The sequence below is a fragment of the Pelodiscus sinensis genome, chromosome 2 (assembly GCF_052426305.1).
Source record: "Pelodiscus sinensis isolate ZL-2025 chromosome 2, ASM5242630v1, whole genome shotgun sequence".
Classification (NCBI taxonomy): Eukaryota; Metazoa; Chordata; order Testudines; family Trionychidae; genus Pelodiscus; species Pelodiscus sinensis.
In genome coordinates this window covers 23,932,067-23,953,476 of record NC_143053.1, presented here as the reverse complement: position 1 = coordinate 23,953,476, position 21,410 = coordinate 23,932,067, and the positions used below count along the sequence as shown (strand labels likewise).

At 42.1% G+C, this 21,410-nt stretch overlaps 1 protein-coding gene across 2 annotated transcripts in view; it reads right to left on the bottom strand.

Annotated features, from left to right (window-relative positions):
- Positions 1 to 21,410, bottom strand: part of TAF2 (TATA-box binding protein associated factor 2) — a 113,729-nt gene that overhangs the window by 56,890 nt on the left and 35,429 nt on the right. For both annotated transcript variants that reach the window (XM_014577326.4, XM_014577327.4), the window contains 7 exons: positions 19,027 to 19,112; positions 13,767 to 13,902; positions 12,004 to 12,158; positions 10,038 to 10,152; positions 9,782 to 9,891; positions 5,371 to 5,436; positions 2,999 to 3,251 (listed from right to left, as the gene is read on the bottom strand). In XM_014577326.4, coding sequence (XP_014432812.1) covers positions 2,999 to 3,251; positions 5,371 to 5,436; positions 9,782 to 9,891; positions 10,038 to 10,152; positions 12,004 to 12,158; positions 13,767 to 13,902; positions 19,027 to 19,112 — 921 coding nt within the window. The remainder of the gene's footprint in view (positions 1 to 2,998; positions 3,252 to 5,370; positions 5,437 to 9,781; positions 9,892 to 10,037; positions 10,153 to 12,003; positions 12,159 to 13,766; positions 13,903 to 19,026; positions 19,113 to 21,410) is intronic.

Sequence of the window (21,410 nt, the reverse complement as noted above, 5' to 3'; positions counted from 1 at the left end):
AGTGGGAGCAAAATGTCTTAAGAGACATGAAACTGAAACACCACCTTTGGTAGAAAGGCGGGGGGAGGGTGTATCCTAACCACATTCTTGAAGAAGACTGTGTAAGGAGGGTCCAAGATAAAGCTCCTTAACTCTGACACACATCTGGCTGACGTGATAGCCACTAAGAATGACACCTTCCAGCAAACACGTCACCAGAGGCTCGAAGGGGGAGGAGGAGCATGTGAGTCTGGTCAGGACCAGTTTATGGTCCCACTGAGGAACAGGTTGTTGGACATGTGGATAAAGCCTGTCCAACCCCTTCAGAAAATGATACACCATGAGAGGTCTGCAAAGATCATCTTGCCCTGGGAGCCCAGGTAAAAAGCAGAGATAGCTGCTAGGTGTACCCTAATTGACAAGGAAGATAGCCCTTGGACCCTGAGATCCAGTAGACAATCCAGGACCAGCAGGACCAGGGCATCCATAGAAGAAATCCCCTGATGGGTAGCCCAGATAGAGAAACGCTTCCATTTAGCCAGGTAGGTGGCCCTAGTGGAAGGTTTCCTACTCCCTAGCAGGACCTCCTGCACCCACTCTGAGCACTGCAGCTCTACCGGTGTCAGCTATGGAGCTTCCAGGACATTAGGTATAGAGACCACAGGATGATGAAGCCTGCCGAAGTCCTGTGTTATGACAGCCTGTAGCGGGCTCCCGGCTCCACCACAGCACCCCCTGCCGTCTGCTCGGGGAATTAGATCGGCCGGCAGGTGGCGCAGTCTTTCAGGACACTGCCCTCCGGCAATGTCCACTATAGCCTGAGCTTTTCCCCCCTTCCGGGGGCGGTTGTTAGTTGTAGGTCGGCAGGCCTTTCGGAGGCGGTTCCTCCGCCCTGGCCCAATGGGTGGATAGTCCGCCCTATGGCCCTACCGTGCCTTAAAACAGTCCGAGTCTGTGAGTCTATCTCCGGCATTACTTCAGGTCGGGGTGAGAGACAATAGTTCAGAGGCCCGGCCTTGCTTCAGGCCCGGGCCATGGGGGAAGAAATTCTGCATATACTTAAGTCCCTTAACTCAGTTAGGGCAGGGCAACAGTCCTAGTCCTGGCCCTTTAAAAAGGTCCGGTCCGGATCCTGGCCAGGTACCAAGACCACCATACGGAGGCCCAGGCCCTCGAGCAGGGCAACAAATGGCAACAAACCACAGTAAGCTGAGCCGGCCCTAACCCAAGGCAGGGCCGCAGACAAACACCCAGGTTTGTAGACGCTCCTAGTTCAAGAGCTGGGCAGGTAGTGCACCTGCAGCAGTGGCAAAGGGGGGAGACTGCCACCCGGTTAGTGGGTGGCAGGGGGCGCAGGCCCACCCACTCTCCTGCGCCCCGGCCCAGGGGCCCTGAATGCAGCAGTTCAGCTGCTACGGGCTCAGCAGGGGCTCCAGCCCGCAACTTGCTGGCCTAGGGCATTTCTCAGCCCATGCTAACCCCCTGGGCCGCTTCTTGTCTCCCCCTTCGCTGGTACCTGTACCTCCAGCAGGTCTGAGCAGGGAGTCGAGGCGCTGTCATCCCAGCAGGGTCCGGCTGGCCCAATCCAGGGGTCAAGGGGTTGGAACCCCGCAGCGTCCCGCGGGGTCACCCGGCCCCGGCGTTCCAGTACCCATCGGGGTTCCAGCTGGTCCAGCGGCTCGGTCCAGTCCTCGGGGTCCCCGGGAGGTTCCGCTGGCTGGCTTGGCCAGGCCTCAGTAGCCCTGGCAGGGAAGCCTTGGCTGGCTTCCGAGGCGGCCGCTGAGGGCGGCCTAGCCCGGGTCTTAGCCTCCCCAGGCAGGAGCTCCAGACAGGCCACCGGCTCCTTCAGAGGCTGGGCCCTGACTGAGCTCCTTGGCAGCCTTCTTATAGTCCTAGCCCCGCCCTTTGACTTCCGGTCAGGTGAGGGGGCGGGGCTAGGCTGGGCCCAAAATGGCTCCCAGAGGGGTTCCTCCGCCTCTGGCTCAGTGGGTGGCCATTCCACCCCACTACACAGCCGCATACAGCGGAAGGGCAATTGGTCTCTCGCAGGAGAGGCTCAGCAGAGACATGAACCAGTGCTGTCTGGACCACGCTGGCGCTATGAGAATGAGGGAAGCCTTGAACTCCCAGGCCCTCAGGAGCACTTTGTGTACCAGTGGGAATGGGGGAAACGCATAAAGCAGACCCTCGGACCAGGGAGTGAGGCGTACATCTCCCAGGGACCCGCAACCCAGGCCCCTGAGCAGAGTCTTTTGATTTTGAAAATGTGACTAAAAATATTTTCAAATCAATATTTATTGTATTCATCCTCATAATGAAAGGAAGTTCAGCGAGATTAATCTACTGCACACCAGAAAACATCCAGCTACTTCTTGATTATGCTTCCATAAGATTTTTTATTTTCATTCTTTTTACATTTTCACTTGTATGTTTCTAGTGATATTCAATTTGCTTCTCATTTGAACTCCATTAATATTTATTAATTTTGTATCCAAACTATTTCCCCCCTTTTTTAAGTCAACAATTTGATTCTAAATTTTCAAATGCAGACTAAATTATTTTTGCTTCACTCAACCTAAAGATATACAGTGTAGCAATGTGAATGCACACAGTAGTCTCTCTCATGTTATAAAGGGGAAATATACCACTTCACCAGATTTCTCAGAAGACGGGCCAAGGACTTTCCCACCAAAATAAAATACTTTTGGCTCTGAAAAAAATTTAAACAAAAGTTCTTTTATTTCGGCAACTTAATGAAATCTGGAAAAATCCCTTGTGGTTTAAATGTCTGACATCTCAATTTTGACAATTATTATGAAAGCTTTCTGCTGTCTACATTTACAGACTAAAATAATAAAGCTTTCCTTTCAAATCAGTCATGCTAAAAATACTTGGCAAACCCCTTTAAATAGGCCAGATATCAAGCCAGTTTAAAAATTATGGTGATTTTAAACTCATTTTCAAATGTTTACAATGTCTAGCAGATTTCTCTCATTATTGCTGTGTTATATGATCTCACCTTTGCAAGACAGAAGCAGGCCAGCATTCTCACTCGGTAGAAACACTGCTCTTGTTCTAGTATATCAGTCAGTGCAAGTCGTGAAGCAGGAGTGGGGAACTTTTCCAATGCCAAAATGGATTCTTCCTGTGCAACTACATCTCTCTCATATCGAAGCTGATATTGCCACATGAAGTCAGCTTGTTCAAATTCTACTTTCCTCAATACAGACATATCAGGATCTATTCTTATCCAGAGTAAAGGAGAATCAGCACTAAAAAGAGACACAAAGATTCATAGCTTAAAGCATTGTAACCCTACAATAGTAAACAAAAATGATGTTTCAGCTAATTGTAAATTAACAAAAAATGGTAAACCGCAGTTAAGCATGCTAAACAGGCAAACCTGGAAATAAACATTTTCCTTAACAACAATATGAAAGGTAATAGCAAAATAAGTAGTATTCTCAATGTGTTTAATTCTCTTTTCTCAGAGACTGTATATGGCATGGTTGAACAGTGCAAAGAGTACAAACAAGGTGGCCAATAAGAGACAATTGAAATGGATGGCTTTTAACAGCTATCATGGTGGAAACTGATGAGAATCTCCAGTTCATTTCACATGTACCTAAAAGGGATGTTAGATAGCATGTAATTGAATAGTTGTGTAACCGCATCAACTTTTAGCAGTTACACAAATATTCAATAGTCCCTGGGGCAAAGCCAGCCGTCAGTGTGCTCCCTACCCAAGTCCTGGGCAGCCCTCTGCCACCCCACAGTGCTGCCTCTGTATCAGAGGCAGCGGGTAAGACCGAGCTCCCTGCTGACAGAGGTTGATTCGCGGCGGCAGCCCCTGCTCGGGGGGGGGGGGGGGGGGGAGAGGAGGCCCAGATACCCATGGACAGAGGCTGCTCCATGGCAGCAGCCCCTGTCTGAGGGGAGCTCGGATTCCCCACGAACAGGAGGCTACTGCCGTAGACAGAGCCCAGGCTCACTGCAGATAGAGAGGCTGCCCCGTAGAATACAGGCAGCAGCATGCAAGTGGGAAGAGAGAGCAGGGAAGCTTTTAAGCGGTCCCCCTGTTCCCCCCGCCAACACCGGTTCCTTCCTGCCCACTCCCGCTGCCTTCTTAAGAGACAGCAAGGGAGGGCGGGGGGGGGGGGGGGGAGGATCCTGGAGTGGCACACATGGAGAGTTGGCTTAAAAACCATCTCCCTGCACATATCAGCTCCTGCCTGCCCCCCCTTACCCTCTGTGCTGCTGCCTCTCTATCAGAGGCAGCAGCATGGGGATTGGAGGGGGGAAGCAGATTTGGTGCCTCTCCACAGTGTTTTTTTTCCAATGCAATATTCCACCTCCCCTCACCCTTGCAGCAGGGGGGGAAATGTGTGTAGTTGACAGGATTAACCAATAAATCCAGGCTTACTGGTTAATCATGTAGTCATTTACATGTTGATATCCCTAGTACCTAACAGTGATTAGAAGTACTACTATATGGGATTTAAAGTAGTGACCCAGAGTCAAAAGGTTTAATTTACCATCATCTCAATTTCCTAAATTAAATTCTCCAGTGGTGCCCTCCAAAAGGGAGGTTTTTTTCCAATGCAATATTATATAGCACTGTAGTTGCATACGATGCTTCACAGGTAAAAAAAAAAAGCCTCTGTTACAAGAAACTTACCATGTAAAAGTTGGTAACACAGCAAGATGATGACAGTGACAAACAATGGATAGGAGAGGGCACAGGAAGATGATGAGAATTAACACTGAACATAAGCATATCTCATGTTGTAATGTAAGTGTTTCTATATTTATTCAATTGTACATATATATAAATTTGGAAAACATCTAGAATTAAAGCCAGAATGGTTACTAGCAATAAAAGAATAACCAAAAGAAAGAAGTTTTAAGAGGAAACATCTAACGAAGTGGGTCTTTGCCCACGAAAGCTTATGCTCCAGTAAATCTGTTAATCTTTAAGGTGCCACAGGACTTCTTGTTCCTTATGCAGAGACAAGAAAGATGCTCTAGGCATATGGAGGGAGACATGAAGAAAAAATGAAGTCACTTGTGAGAAAATGTGACTAGGAGTACAATAGATTACAGACCTTGCAAAACTTCTGGAGAGAGGGAAAGCTCATATTACTCGATTTACAATTATCAGAATTTCCTAAACTATCCACAATTAGGAAACTATACCTCAAATATTGAACAACAATAGCAAACATAAAAATGACAGATGACAGGAAAAAAACAAATATTATGAATTGAGAGATAGTATCACAAAAACCTCAACATGTGCATAGGGCACTTATTAATTATTAATACTATTAAGGGAATAACTCATAGGCATGGAGGAGACAATTTCCCTTTGCCTTCAACAAACCAACTTACTCCATTGCAGAAAGATCCATGTCCACCTCTTCTCCATTCATCAATGGAATCTTTTTTTTCTTATTTCTGTGTTTCAAAGAAGTAATACAATTTAAGCTATACCTTAAATGAAAAAAACTGACAACTATACTGACTTTATATATCATATAACATGTTTAAATCAGGATTAAGTGTTATATGTGATCGCTATGAATACTAAGATAAAATACATGGGCCCATTAAAAACACCATTTTAACAGAGCTTCTCAAATTTCACTACACCGGAACGAACCCCCTTCTGACAACACAATTACAAAATGACCACCACAAGATGGGGAGGTGGGGGGCTGGAGAGAAGCAGAGTCTGAGTCTGCTGTCCTGATTAGGGAGAAAAGGGATTGGCACTCCAATACTGCTGCCCTGGTGGAGGTACAGTTTAGGCTTCAGCCCTTGCAAGTCTAATAGGGTTGCAACATACTTTGGTGTCCTGAGTCAGTTTGACAAGCTCTGTGTTATAGGGTTTATATTTTAGTCTTGCTGAAATCCTCTCTGCCTTTGGTCCTGACAATACCCCATCAGTGACACCAATTCCAGAAAGAAGGATTTTAGCTTTGTTAAAGTTTTTCATTGTATATTTTGATTTTCTGTTTTGCTAGAGAAAAATAACATTATGGTGTTCATGTTTATGTTGATAGTTTTTGTAAAACTCCAAAATAAATAATTTTTGGAAAATGTAAGTACTTAATTTCCCTTCTCTCCCATTCTGACTCATTTAAGATCCTGCAAATCCTTACTCACATAACTTAAAGCACAAAAGGAGATCCACTGTCTTAAATAAGACTACAGTACTTACATGCTTAAAATTAAATAGCACATACATCTTTGCAAAGTTGGGGCTGAAGTGATTTTTTAAAAATATTTTTAGGAGATTGAGACAATCTGAACAGGGAGGTATTTGGTTTGCTTTATTCATCAGTTTAATTAATAATATCTTGTTATTTTTAGGGGAGGGGAAACATGTTTTTTTTCCCAACAGGAGTTATTTCTTGCTGTTTCTGGTCTTCTTTCTTGGTGAGATTTCTCATCCAAAGGCATTTCTCTTTCAGCAATTAATAAATAATTAAATTTATTAAAAAACTCTTCCATATTATAGAAACAAGTTTCTGTTTAGATTTTTACAAGGCCAAGGAACTTTGCAAACTGGAAATTTGTCGTCAAGTATTAACATTTGATTACCTGTGAATGCAGTACTACAAACTGATTCTGTTTTTTGCTCTCTTATACACTGTAGAGATGTCTGCTAATTATAAGGTAACATATTATAGCATTCATTTTCAGTAAACAAAATAAAATGAAACATATGCATGAAATCAGTATGGCTTATAAAAATGAGCATCTAGAAATGAAAATCACCACAGCTGAGGTGGGAGAAGAATTCAAAGAGCTTAATGCATTCAAACTGGGAGGGGTAATTTCCAGCCCAGAATACTTTAAAAAACTGACACGAGATAATTAGTCCAATAATAAGGCTTTTAATCTTTTTGGGAGAATAATCATCTACCTACGCCCGGTGAAAAATAATGTTGCATCTATATTTATAAAGTAGGAAAATAGTGAGGAAAATAGTGACCTGGGCAATTATAGATCTGTTAGTCTGACCTCAGTACTATGCAATTATTCTTTCCTTCCCAATTAGAACAAGTTGTGAAAGAAAGAATAATTAAATGTATGAAGGTAAAGGGGACCCAACACAACATGGGTTTACCAGATCAGAATAATCTACTTGGACTTTAGTAAAGCATTTGACATAGTACCACATGGAAAATTATTAGTAAAATTAGGTGAGGATCAAGCACTAGAAATGTCAAATGAATAAGTAATGGGCTAAAAGGAAAAAGGAGATAAATGGGAGGAGTGAAAGGTGAATTATTGGACTGGAAAGCGTTTACTAATGGAGTTACTCAAACATAGGTCTTGGCACCAATCTTATTCAATATTTTTATTAATGACCTCGGCACAAAAAGTAGGAATGTACTAATGACATTTTAGTGATGATGCACAGCTGGAGGGCACTGTCATTAAAAAGAGGATCAGGATATTACACAGGAAGGCCAGATGACCTTAATGAGTGGAGTGACAGAAATAAGATGAAACTGATTAGTGCGAAGTTCAAGGTCATGCACTAAGGGTCTAATAAGCATTTCTGCTACATGTTGTGGGCTCAGAAGTTGGAAGCAACAGAAAAGAAAAGAGATCTCAGTATAAGTTTATCACAGGCCAACTATGAGTTAACCAAAGTGATGCAGCTGGGAAAAAGGCAAATATAATTCTAGGTTGCATCAGGTAAGGCATTTCTTGCACAGATAGAGAAGCATTAATGCAGTTGTACACAGCACTGAGATCTCTTGGCATACTGTGTACATCTCCAATCACTCATGTTCAAGAGTAATAAATTTAAACTAGAACAGGTGCAAAGAAGGGCTATTAAGCTGATCAGGAGAATGAAATGCCTATCTTATGAAAGGAGACTTGGAAGATCTTGACTTGTTTAATCTAACAAAAAGAAGGCTGAGAAAAGAAATGATTGCTTTCAACACAGGGGAAGTAAATACCAGGGAGGGTATTTATCAAAGAGCTATTTAAGATAAAAGACAATGTTGGCACAAGAAATTAGTATAAACTCTCCATGAACAAATTCAGACTTGAAATAAGAAGGTTTCTAACCATTAGAGATGAGGTTCTAAAAGGAGTTTTTAGGGCACACAACTAAATTAGCTGTAAGAGAGAGCTGGACAATTTTATGAATATGATTGTACGATGGGGTTGCTTGTGATGGGAGGAGGCAGGGTTTGGCAGCTGTAGGGCGCACTTCTGGTTTTCGTCTTACGTAGTTTAATCCTAAAACTATATGCTTCAAGGTTTCAGCTGGCCACCTACAGGGGTCAGAAAGGGATGTCCTCCCACTGGAATATATTCTGGGGTGTCCCTTTTAATTTTCTTCCTTTGAAGCCTAATGTGGGCCACGGCTCTGACTGGCACTGAGCAGTCTATCTCTCTGGTGCTTGACTGGCTGGTTCTTCCTCATGTGCTAAGGGTTTAACTGTTATATGTGGGGTCAGGAACGAACTTTTCCTCAAGATATATTGGCAGTCACCTTCAGGATTTTTCACTTTCCTCTAAAGCATGTAGGTGCAAGTCACTTGTCAGGATTATCTTGGTATATCACACTTCATAATTTCCCTGCCACTATGGAAGCAACAAGCATTAGTGCACCCCCATTCTTTCTACTTTCTGCCTATAGTACATACCAGTACAGTCTCATGTGGGCGGTAATACTTTGGTCTAATTTTGACTGTTGGGTTAATTGGTGCTGATTGCTGTAGGTGGCTTGTAATATACAGATGGTCAGATTAGCTCAGGAGTGGGCAATAAATTTTGATTGGGGGGGCACTCCAAGAATTTGTAAGTGGACAAGGGCTGCACTTTTCCATTATATTAATGGAGGAGATGCAGGGTCTGGGATGGATGTTGGGTGCAGAAGGGTAAGGGACTGTGGTGCAGGAGAGGGTGTGGGATCTGGGACAGAGTTTGGATGGAAGGGGTTGTGACCTGGGACAGGAGTGCGGGGTCTAGGAGGGGGATATGATCTGGTACATGAGTGCAGAAGGGAGTACAGAGATTTGGGTTGTGACCAAGGGCAGGGGATTGGGGTGCAAGGTCTGGGAGGGAGGAGGAGTGCAGGAGTGGGGGAGAAGAGTGCTTAGGTTACATGGGGCAAGACTGCAGAGGGTTGGTGGATGGGATGCCAGAGACAAGTTCTGCCAGGCAGCACTCACCTAGGTGGCTCCTGGCCAGCAGCCCAGCAGATCCCTCAGGCAGACTGTCTGTCTTGCCCCCAGCTGCAGGGGCCATATACAGTTGCTGTGTGCCCAGAGGGATGGGTACTTTGTGCACAGCCTGTCCTGCAAATAGGCAGCTTCCAGTTTCCAGCAAATGGAAGCTGCAAGATTGTACTAGGGGCTGGGGCAGTGCACAAAGCCTCTCCCCCACCTGATCTCGGACTTGCAGCATTCGCAGAAGCACACGATCATTGCAGTGGTGGCATGTGGAGTGAGGGAACAGAGGAGCCTGGTGGAAGCTCCTGCTGGACCATGGGCTGGATTTGGTAGCTTAGCATGCTGGATCTGCCCCATGGGCTATATTTTGCCCTCCCCTGGACTAAATATTTTGCCCATCCCTGGACTAAATGATCTAGTGGTCCTTTTTTGCCTATGACTGTATTGTCACAAAATTGGTAAATTATACAAAAAGATTATCAATATTTAATTTACTAAAAGAAGTATTAAAATCTTGCAATTTCCCATTTATTGCACCAGCAATTTTTATAAATACTTTGTATAAAACATCAGCATTCTGTAGCTTTAATTCTTACCTTCTACTTTTAGAATGGCAAGGTATATCATGCTTAAGACTGTTTTCTTCTATCTGCAATGTATGGTTGAAAGATCCATCAAGTTCTTGCACTGTCACTTTAAGAGGACCCTGAAAAAAATTAAGATAATTTCATTATTAGTATTAGAAATTAATGCATCTAATATAAATGTAAACCTAATATTAATAAATGTGTATACAGAAATAAATGTATATCAATAATGATTTGCAAACAAACTATGGAAAATGGTCCTTACCACGTATTTCTGGGTCCCAGGAGAAGTATAGTCTTGCTTTATTTCCAATTCCAATACATTTCGTTTTCTATTAAATGCAAAACTGCCATAAAATTTTACCACACTACTCTGATCCCTAATAAACTGTATAGGAATCTTGAAGGACAAAAGATAGTATTTATAAATAAAAATAACTTTTATAAGGTTTATAGTCTCATGCTTTGCACTAGTTTTATATTTGAATGTCACAGTACAAAGAAATCCAAAGAAAAGTGGAAGGGTAAAAATATGTTGGACTCCCTTCCATCCTATCAATGAGAGATAAAAGCAGCATGCAAAGGAAGCACCTCAGGAATATTTTTAAAAAGTCTTATTGAAATTTTTATATGCAGAAAGCTCAACAAAATGAATTATTGACAGAATACTTAGTACTGTGAAAGGCAGTAAATAGTTTCCACTGACAAAATAAAAAACAAGTCATAATGCAAAGCTGTATTATTTCGCACTCCCATAGATGTTCTTGAGTATCATCTAGCACAAAGGTACCCTAACTGAGGGATGTTACCCTCTTAGGAGGTGTGGTGCAGCAGGGACTGGATCAGCTACCACAGGGGGCAAGGAGGGAGCCCTTCCCAGCTCCTCTCCATCCTTAGCGCTGCTCTGTTCCCCTCCTCCCCCATTTGTGTCTCCAGTGCTGGCTCCACATTCAAATGTAGAGCCTCAGTGAAGCCAGCTGCCAGGATCCTGTGCGTGCCAGGACGAGGCCCTCCTATGAGCTCCAAATTTAAATGAAAAGTCATGGCGGGGAGATGCAGCCAACTCTCCAGGTGGGCAGCATTTAGCAGGTAACATTAACCAATAAGCATAATCTTATCAGTAACCTGTTAACTGGTTAAATTCTAATATCCTTAAAATCCATTATGAAATATTTCACTACAGAAATGTGATATGCTCTAAAATTACTTGGAAGCATATAGATATGTATGTATTATCATAGTATTGTGGAAGAGTAATCTTGCCTTGGGGTGTTTTTGTGTACTCAGTTATATAAAATATTACTTATGGGAAAACTCAGAACAAATGAATAACTCCCACATACATTAAACTGAGTTTTCTCTACTTAGACAGTACAATTATATGGCACGTGTGAGGTCCTTAGCCATAACAATCTGTCTCAAATTTTCTTTAGATTAGATCCTTTGGTTACCGTCCCCAACATGAAGAGCTCCAAGAAGCTCAAAAGTTTGTCTCTTTCAGCAACAGAAGTTGGTCCAATAATGGCATTATCTCACTTATCTTGTCCCTTTCATAATGAATGAATAAAATATGAACGAAACAGATACATTTATTTTTAAAGTTCTGTTATATTAGGGCTCACATTGATCTGAAAAAGTACTGTTTCCAAACTAACTTCATGGGGATCTGAAACACCACTGAGTATGAGCATATATTATCAGCATGAACTATTATCAACAAGTTTATAACACTAACACCAGCCATCCCAAGTTATTTATTACTAGTCTGTTTTCAGCTATCAATCTGCTATCCCATGTTACTGTTGCCACAGTGATTTACTAGAAATCACAGCTAAAAATGCACCAGACATTTAAGCATTTACCATGTCAGACTTCAGCATATTTCTATGGGCAGTACCTCCGGCTCTTTGTAGAATAGTTTGGCCTTTCTTTCTACCAGAGTGCACGTGCTTCTTTCATAATAATTTCACTACTGGTAAAACTGACAAATACTGCAACTCCTTCTAGTCTTGAAAAGCAAAAAGCACCCAGAAAAAGACAGCATACTGTAAGTTACTATGAAAGGAATTTGAATAAATAGTTTGTGCCCATTTGTAATGCAAATCCCTTTGTTTCTAACTCTTTTTAAAATTTAGGTATTTCATATCTTTCTGCACATTCCTTTAATAGTGCCAATGAAAAGCTACATTTGTTCTCACTTTAACAATCCAGAACTAGAATGAAAAGGATACACCCACTGCTTTATTAAAGGCTGGATGTCTTTGCCAGAGACATTAGAGATGGATTTCAAAAATCCAGATGTGGAAACCAGCATCTGACTCCACATGTGAGACTGGAACTTCTGAGACGAGGCAGTGCTGGCCAGACTCAACAATTTGTTGAAAACCTAAAATGACAGAATTTTTTTAACATATTTGAATACTGAATTACATGATATTTTTATCTTGGTTGTCTTCAAGAAACATTAATACCAATCAGCTCATACTGAAACATTTACCTTAAAAAATCCCTTAAAAAGGGGATTTCAGAAACTCATGTTGTCACTATCTGAAGTTGGATTTTGCAGTCAAATGCAGAAACAAGGTTGCTAGTAACAGGTCAGAGACCTAATTCAAAGGAAGCTGCAGTATCAACATTATCTTATTAACAAACAATGAAAAGGAAAAAAAAGGAAGCTAAACACTATTTTACTGTTTCTCATCTTTGCTCACCACCCATCATCAATCATACTTTAACAGGCAGCTTTTTAATAAATTTACATGGAGTTGAATGCAGAAATGAATTTCAGTATCTATTATCTAGCTATAAGCCTTTCTAAAGCACAGGACTATAATGCTTTGAGAGCTTATAGTTAAGGTTACCATCAACAACAATCATTTTCTTTTTCACAAATGTGATAACACATATAAAAAAGTAGAGATTATCCTTTATCTCTCTTTTACACATAAGGATGCATTCTCCAATAACTAACTTCATTGTGTGTGCATCCTTATAAAAAAATCTTTTATGATTTTATCTCATGTAGTACATTACTGTGTTCCAACTAAAAGTCTATTTAAAACTTGATTGTACCTTTGCTATAAAAAAAATGAACTTCTAAGGCTATCTATTGTAAAATAGGTCACTGAATTTATTTCTCAGGACAGTAAACTGCTGTATTTAAAGTGCATATCAGGGTTGACTTTTCTTCTAAATGACTATAAATGATAAGTTGCCGTTTGGATAGTATATGAAGGAACAGACTATAGGCTGCTGTTATCCCCAATTCAAACAAGAGCTAGAGTTGCATGTTTTGTCCTATACAGTATTTTATCATTATCCCTATTGTTGAATAGGAAAAAACATCTCTAGTGACAAGAGAAGATGACTGCATTCAGAGTTCTCAGCTATTCTGTGTCTTCCATTATTAACAATGGCACATTTTTAATTATAAAATCGTAAAATGTAAAGAGAAATAGAAATCTCACAAGTATTTAACTGTTCAAAGTAAAATCCAACTTTATGATGTAAAAATTGCAATTTCCTACTCAAGTACTTTATATATATACTTATATGCTCCTGTTAATCCTGCAAAGCCAAGAGAGCTAAGAGCACAAGATCCATTCTAATTGTTATGGTTTATTATTTAGTTATAATAATGATGCGAGGAGCCCATCATAGGCCAGGATCCTGGCTGTTCTCTTTTTTGTGCAAAAAAATTTGTTTACTAAGTTTCAAGCACTAACTCTACTGGAGGCAATGAAATTCTGAAGATATCACTTAGGAGATAATTTGGGGTTCAGAGCCTTTATTCCTATTTGTGTCAGTGAAGGGAATAGCCAAACCCTGCATCATAATTCAGTTTACTTGTACTAGGAGTACATTTTATTTTGAAGTTAGAGAGACACATGAGCAAAAATGAAACCCCGTGATTTTTAAAAAGTCACTTTCAAGAACATAATTGCAGTTAAAGATAAAAAGTTGAATATACCTTATATAAGCATTAACCACCTACTTGTAGCATGAACTCCATACTGATCCTGTTTTCTATCAATCTCATAACAAGATGGGCTTTACATTGGAACATAGTGTAATATTCCCAGGACAATGTGTGAGGGTGTTTTATAGAAAAATGTAGATGCGATGCAGGGCTGAAACATTAAATCAAAATAATTTAATGTATTTTCTGTTCTGAAATTGATGGCAAAAAGTCCACAACAGTTACTGGTAAACAAGATATGCAGTATTTATTCAGATTTCTACTCATTTAAGACGACAATGCACCATGGGCTTACTTATGAAAAAGTCTACAATTTTTATAGCATAGAGATAGGTTATGCATAGTACAAAGAGCAGTACAGAGAATAAAGTGAGAGAAAACTACAGTTGGAGTAGTAACAGGCTACTGCTGGGGGGGGGGGGAGGAGCTAATTGCCTAGGGGCTCAGACAACTTAAAAGGACCCATGATTTCCCACAGCTGCTGCACTAGCAGCAGCTGAGAGCTCCCTGCCATTATTATATTGAGGAAAATGAAAATGCAGCAGAATGGAGCACCCAAGGCTGCCAATAGGGGTCAAAAGGGACAGCTACCCATGGCCCTTTAAAATGCCACCAGAGCAGCGCAGGTTGGGTAGCGCTGAAAGGTTGGCTGAGGGAGTCTGGCCCCCAAACTCACCCCTTCCACCTCAGAAGTGCCTAGAGCCACTTCCCCACCTTGCCCAATGGCCCAGCGTTTCTGTTGGGAGCCCTGAACAGTAATGTAGTTGTCCAGCAATAAACCATGGTGGAAAGGAAGTACGTCATCAGACTACTGAGAACTGTCCATAGCTTTGGGCCCCCATCCTTCATTTAAAAGCAATTTGATTGAAATAACTGTATGCTTTCCAAATAAATCTTTGTTTAAATATATAGTAATTGCAGTTTCATTTGAAAGCCAATCTCTGCAGTAAAGCTGCTCATAAATTGTAAAATAGCTAGAAAACAGATTTTTGTTTAAACCACACAACGCAGCATATCCTCTCTTATTCTATACACAAGTGGTTCCAAACTGCTGGGTCACCGGCTGGTGCCAGGCCTATTGCGGAGGTGCCAGGCCTATTGCGGAGGCTGGGGCTAGGGTACACCGCCCAGCGTTTCCCTTCTCACTGCAGCTGTTGGGAGAGGTGTGTCCTGGCCCGCCTTTCAGCCAACCAGCACCAGGCAGGGCCAGGGTCTCCTCCCGGACATGGAACAGCAGTTTGCTGTGTGGCAAGAGGGCCATGTGGATCCCGACACAGCAGCCTTAGAGCAGCTGTAACACAGGCAGCAGCACTCAGCTGGTGGCTGGGAGGCGGTGCAGGGGTACGTGAGGGGGGGCAGGGCAGGCACGGTGGGCTCCAGGAGTGGAACTAGTGCTGGAGAGGGTTCTGGGTGGAGGTGGAGGGGTTCTAAGAAACGGGGGGCTGACACTGGGGGGGACACTGGGGTGGGGAGCTGGCACTGGGGGGCTTTGGGTGCGGGGTTAGTAGTGGGAGGGCTACAGGGGCAGAGCTGGCACAGGGGGGCTCTCGGGAGGGGGCTAATAATGGGGGCTGGCACTGTGAGGAGGCTTGGCGGGAGGGGAGAAGAGGAGAATTGGGTGCATGAGTTACGAGAACTACAGAGATGCCTTGAACAGCTGGCTTCAGCTGTGGCAGCCACCCACCACGTGGCAGACATTTTCCTTCATTCGTGAGGAAAATAGCTTGTGTGGTATACAGACTTTATATTTTAAATGGGCTTCTTCTTGATAAGATTTAAAATAACTTTTAAAAATAAGCTGCTTGATCTATAGCCCAGTTCAAAAATAGAAGTTACTCTAATTACCTTATTTGTGAGAAAAATAAGAACATTTGCCTGTTTTTAATTAGTAGAGAAGGACCTACAGCCGATAAATTGTATAAGTCTGAATTTATTTTTGTTTGGCTGATGAATTCATGTTCAATGGCTTGTTTGATTGTGCTAGAGCTTTGCCCTTTTTATAAAGTGTTTTATACTGAACGTTCCATAAACTGGTGACCTCTTAAGACATTCAACCCAAAAGTGATGTTATGTACCTGGATTTTTTACATTTTTTTTGGGAGGGGGGCGGGGGGGGGGGGGGTCACAGATCAACAACCTCTGTGATGTGGAAAACATAGAATATTTTTAAATTGCTGCTTTAAAATTTCCCAGATTTATGCTCATGAGCAATGACCTAATTCAAACTTGCATGGCTTCAAAGCAGGCCTTCCACCTATTTTTTCCAAACTTGATAGACAGAGGAGAAAATGCAAAGCAGAGTGAGCAAAATTGTAAATCTTAAGAATCAACGACTAAGCTAAGAAGCCTCACCTTTTGGATAAACAGCCAGCCAAGGAAAAATTCACCTTATGAGAATCTCCTGGCCTTGGAGAGAAAGTATCTCCATGCATCTGAAGGAGGCACAGTAACTAGTGCTATGCCAGCAGACCATCATTTGGCTCCTTGTCTGTTGTTCCAACTCCTACTTTACATGAGCCCAGCCTAACATGAGAATTTAAGAATTCCCAAACTTCTTGTTATCTTAAGTAACACATTTTTCTTTCCTTATCTTTTGCCTTGAATTTAACTGGAAATTATAAACATGAAGGCAACCACATTTTGGAACCTTTTACAGCATCTATAAAGACTAATGGTTTTTGCACTACTTTCGTGATTTAACTCAAATCCAATAGTGATACTGACTTATGTGACAGGATACTGACAATATTTTATGTTCACATACACACCCCAGCTATGCATTGTAAACCTGCACGCATTGTCTATATTTTCTTATTTTCCCTATCTCAAGAAACTGAGAGGTCATTTGAATCTACTTGGATTTTTGTAGCAGCTAAGCACTGTAAAGCTAGCAACCCCACAATCAAGACTGTCCAAGAAGAGCCATAATCTGTGGGATGTAAAGAAGGATGAAGTGCCCATTTAATCGATATGCAGCTTTACTTTATAACACATATTCCTATTGCAATAAACTGTATTGTTTCTCTTCTCAGGATTTAAAGAAAACCATTTGAATCTAGAACTAGTAATAATTGTGTTTGCTGTGAGTGAATTAGATGTATTTGCAAAAAATAGGTTTTTCTTAATGAAAAAGACTCAAAAGTAACTATGGAAATTAACTGTATTTTGGCCACATTCCAACTAGCTATTGAGAGGGAAACATCAGTGCTAAAACTTAACTCTTCTTCACTAGGATGCCTGAGAATTAAGTGAGCGATCTTTCTAGTCAGTTCCTACAGCCATGAACAACAGAGTTAATTTTCTTTCCCAAAGGTATCTCTGAGAACTGGGTGTCTAATTAGCTTTCCCCATCTCCCTGACATCCTAGTAAATTTCACAGAATGACAGCTCTTAACAACCAAAGACCAAAAAAGACTCTTCATCATACTGATTCTTTGCAGCATACAATAACAATGTACGATTTTGCTCTAAGTGAAAACTGAAATACATTTGGAGTCAATGTTTTTAATTATTTAGGGTGTCTTAACTACAGAGCCTGCTTCCTATTTATATTTAGATAGCAACATCTGTTTTAGTTATTAAAATTTAAGAGATTAATAATAGTGGTTTAATTTATATCAAAGGTATAAAATGACCTAATACTCTAATGAAAGGCATTATATATATTATGATTTTATGAAAGAAATGTCATTTTTATATAGATGGTATCCATCGGGGTTTTAAAAATCGGGTTTTTTGGTAAACGTGTAACTGCCAGCCCCACCCTGTATCAGAGGCAGCAGTACGAAGGGAGAAAGGAGCAGGCAGGAGCTGGTACTCATGAGGAAACAGCTTTTCAGCTGGCTCCCTGCGAGCATTGGTTCCCACAGAGCCGCCTACCCTTCCCCCCCAATGCCTCTGTATCAGAGGCAGTGCGGGAGCAGGGGGGAATGCCCTTTACTGTAATTGTGAAGGTTAGCCATTTAAACAAATACACTATCACATCCCTAGTGTCCATTTAATTCCTAACCAGGGATCAGAATTGCATGTAATGGGAACACTTACAATTTTAAGCACTTTAGAGCAAGGTACTCTCAGTTACACAATTCTAAATCCAGAGTGAGTCCATTGAAACTAATGAGGTTACAACATAAAGCAGTTTGTTGGCTTTCAAAACATGCAATATTTTTTTTTCAGTGGCTTCCCCAAGCCCCACTCATCTGAAGTCAGCTTCTCGGAAGTGGAGAATATGTTGCTGTTACAATTTTAGCTGCCAATAAAAAACAAAAACAAAAGAACTCCAACACTAAATCAAATTCCACTCCGGCACATCCTATTTAATTTAACAAGATATCCACCAGGCTAGGAAGCCTAAAAGTAGACATAACAGCTATGCCTTGTTTTCCAGAGGTGTGCGCAGCAAGGCCAGCTCACTACTTTGCCTGCTTTGCTATTTGTGAAAAAGCAGGGCACTGAATTAAAGAAAAACCCAACATGAGCTGGAAGGCAAAGTGGAGTAATGGCCTGGAATGCACATGCAAGCTGATTCTGAGACTGTCAACAGCCATACAACATTGTGTTGTTGAGGTATTACTAAGGCAGGAAATTGGTTGTTAATTACATTCCAGTCCTCATTCTGAAAGATCTTTATTTTTTCTCTTTTTTTTAAATCAATGTACAATTATTAAATGGGTATTCTGAGGCAATGAGTTCTGATTTTAAACCAAAACAAAATCTGGATGTGTATACACTCAATAGCAAAAAAGCATTCCTGCAGATGGATGAATGCAGAAAAGTATTCCAGACATTCTCCTTTTCTTGGTAGGCAGTGGTTCTTAACAGCTGGTCTGCTGTTTAGTTTCATTTTTCTAATTAACAGGACAAAGGCTCAGCATCAAAAGAGAAGAAAACAAGACATGGTATCAGAAACAAGAGAGCAAAGAAAATCAAATCCAGTCACCAATTTCACCATAAATTTTGTGTAAAAAACCCCTAAAAATGATTAAAAAAGTCATTGTAAAAATGGCAGGAATTAAGTTTGTAACTCCTTTTTTCTCTCATGTCCCTGATTTTCACAGCAAAATTAAAACATTCAATAAAAATCACTGTCCTTATATTTTAAAATTAGAGATTCATAAAACAATAGTGATAAACTACCCCCACAATGTACTTTATAAGGCTTTAGGCAACTGAAGTCCTTCAGTTTCTGGCCTTGTGCCTCTCAACACACAAAGTATATATTAATGGCCTCATAAAACACACACCCTACAATGACTTATAGTTTAAACAAACATACTTGTCTTTCTCTTTTCCTCCTCCAAATATTGGATGCAGTAAAACTCCGCCAGTCTTCAGTTCATATACCACTATTTGGTCTAGCTCCTGAAAAGTACAATATGTAAAAATGTATATTTTGTTAAGCAGAATAGGCTAATTAGTGGGCTTTCCAGTGTTCTATAAAGTGACCATTTCTTAGTGATCAGATCTGAACAATAACAAGTGAAATTTATGTGAAGTAATTTTGCTAATTTAAAGAGCTAGCAATATTTACAAGATTACAATGAAGACCAGACAGCTCTCATTCAGTTTAATATTCATTTGCTGATAATATATCAGAGGAATTTTGCTATTCACTTTGTTACAGCATAAACTTCCCCTGTTTTTATGAGTAAAAACAAGGGACTTCACCAGTATCAGAGAGTGATTTTGTTTCCAAGAAGATTTGCATTTCCACTAAGATTTGCATTTCCACTAAGAATAATCTATCATTATTAGAAGCATAGGAATTGCCATACTGGACCAGTCCATCTAGTTCTGCATTTTGTTTCTGAAAGTGCATGGTACCAGCTACTTCAGAAAGAGATACAAGAAAACTGGAATTAACACCTTGACAGACATTTTCTTTCTATCCCCATTTAGAGGTTTCATAATCATTTCAAAAACTCTTGGTTGAACTTGTGTTGTTGTTGTTATAATATATATTTTGCTTTACAACTTCAGAGCTCTTTGCAAACATGATTATGAACACTGAGGAGTGGTGAAATACAGGCAGTCCCTGACTTACGCGGATCCGACTTATGTCGGATTGCTGCCTGCGAGCTCCGGGGCGAGAAAGCCCCGTTCGTAAGCTGCTCCCGGTGCCCCTGGTCTGCTGGAGACCGTCTCCAGCAGACCAGGGGCACCGGGACTGAAGCCGCAGCAGCGGCGGGTTCCCGCGCTTCTGAGGCTTTGCCAGAGCAAAGCCTCAGAAGCGCGGGAACCCGCCGCTGCTGCGGCTTCAGTCCCGGTGCCCCTGGTCTGCTGGGGACCGTCCCCAGCAGACCACAGGCACCGGGAGGGAAGCCTCAGCAGCGGCGCAAAGCCTCAGAGGCGAGGGACCCCGCCGCGGCTGTGGCTTCAGTCCCGGTGCCTGTGGTCTGCTGGGGACCGTCCCCAGCAGACCACAGGCACCGGGACTGAAGCCACAGCCGCGGCAGGGTCCCTCGCCTCTGAGACTTTGCCAGAGCAAAGCCTCAGAGGCGCGGCACCCCGCTGCCGCTGCGGCTCTGCTCCCTGTGTCCCTGGTCTGCTGGGGGGGGGGGGGGCGCGCAGCTAGTGTGCCCCCTCCCCTCCCAGCAGACCAGGCTTTTGTTGTGGACCCTGGGGCAGAGCAGCTGGGGTGCTGTCGATTGGTCCTGCAGCGCTGCTCTGGGCACTACTGGACCAACCCGGCAGCACCCCAGCTGCTCTGCCCCAGGTCCTGATTCAGCCGCTGCTGGTCAGTTTCAGCAGTGGCTGAATCAGGACGCCTGGGGCAGAGCAGCTGGGGTGGTCCAGTAGCGCCAAGGAGCGAGGAGCGGTGCTACTGGAGCAACCCAGCAGCACCCCAGCTGCTCTGCCCCAGGCGTCCCCAAGTCAGACGCTGCTGAAACTGACCAGCGCTGACTACAGGAAGCCCGAGGCAGAGTTGCTCTGCCCCAGGCTTCCTGGAATCAGCCGCTGATCAGTTTCAGCAGCAGCTGACTTGGGGTTCTTAAGTTGAATCTGTATGTAAGTCAGAACTGGCGGTCAGTTTCAGCAGCGGCTGAATCTGGACGCCAGTTCCGACTTACATACAGATTCAACTTAAGAACAAACCTACAGTCCCTATCTTGTACGTAACCCGGGGACTGCCTGTAGAGAGAGTTAAACAGGGGTAAATGTGTTACATGAAAAGTGATTCCTTCTCAATAACTCAAAAAATTCAACTATTAAGACCAGGCTCATCATGTGCAGAACTTACTGTATAATCAAAGCCTAATTTTTCTACTTGGGAAGATGCTAAGGAAGTTTTGAGGAAACATGGTCAGAATATTCAATTCATAACAAAACCTAAATACCAAACTTCATTAATTTTAGCACTCAAAGAGTCATACTGGTCAGCTTCTACATTTCTGTGATGCCCCAGGACATATTATTTGTCAAAATACCAATTGGACCCCTCTGGGATTATGGAGGCAGACCACAAGATATCAAGTCAATAAGATTTTTATCATAAAGTGCACTTTGAGAAGTTGGTAGAATATTATTTCAGACCCTTTGGAAAATAAAAACAAATGTATTTTGCAAAACCAGGCCATAGAAAACAAAATCAAAGAAAAAACTTAAACAATGAACAGTCCTGCAGCACGAAACAAACAAAAAACGGAGATGGTATCATAA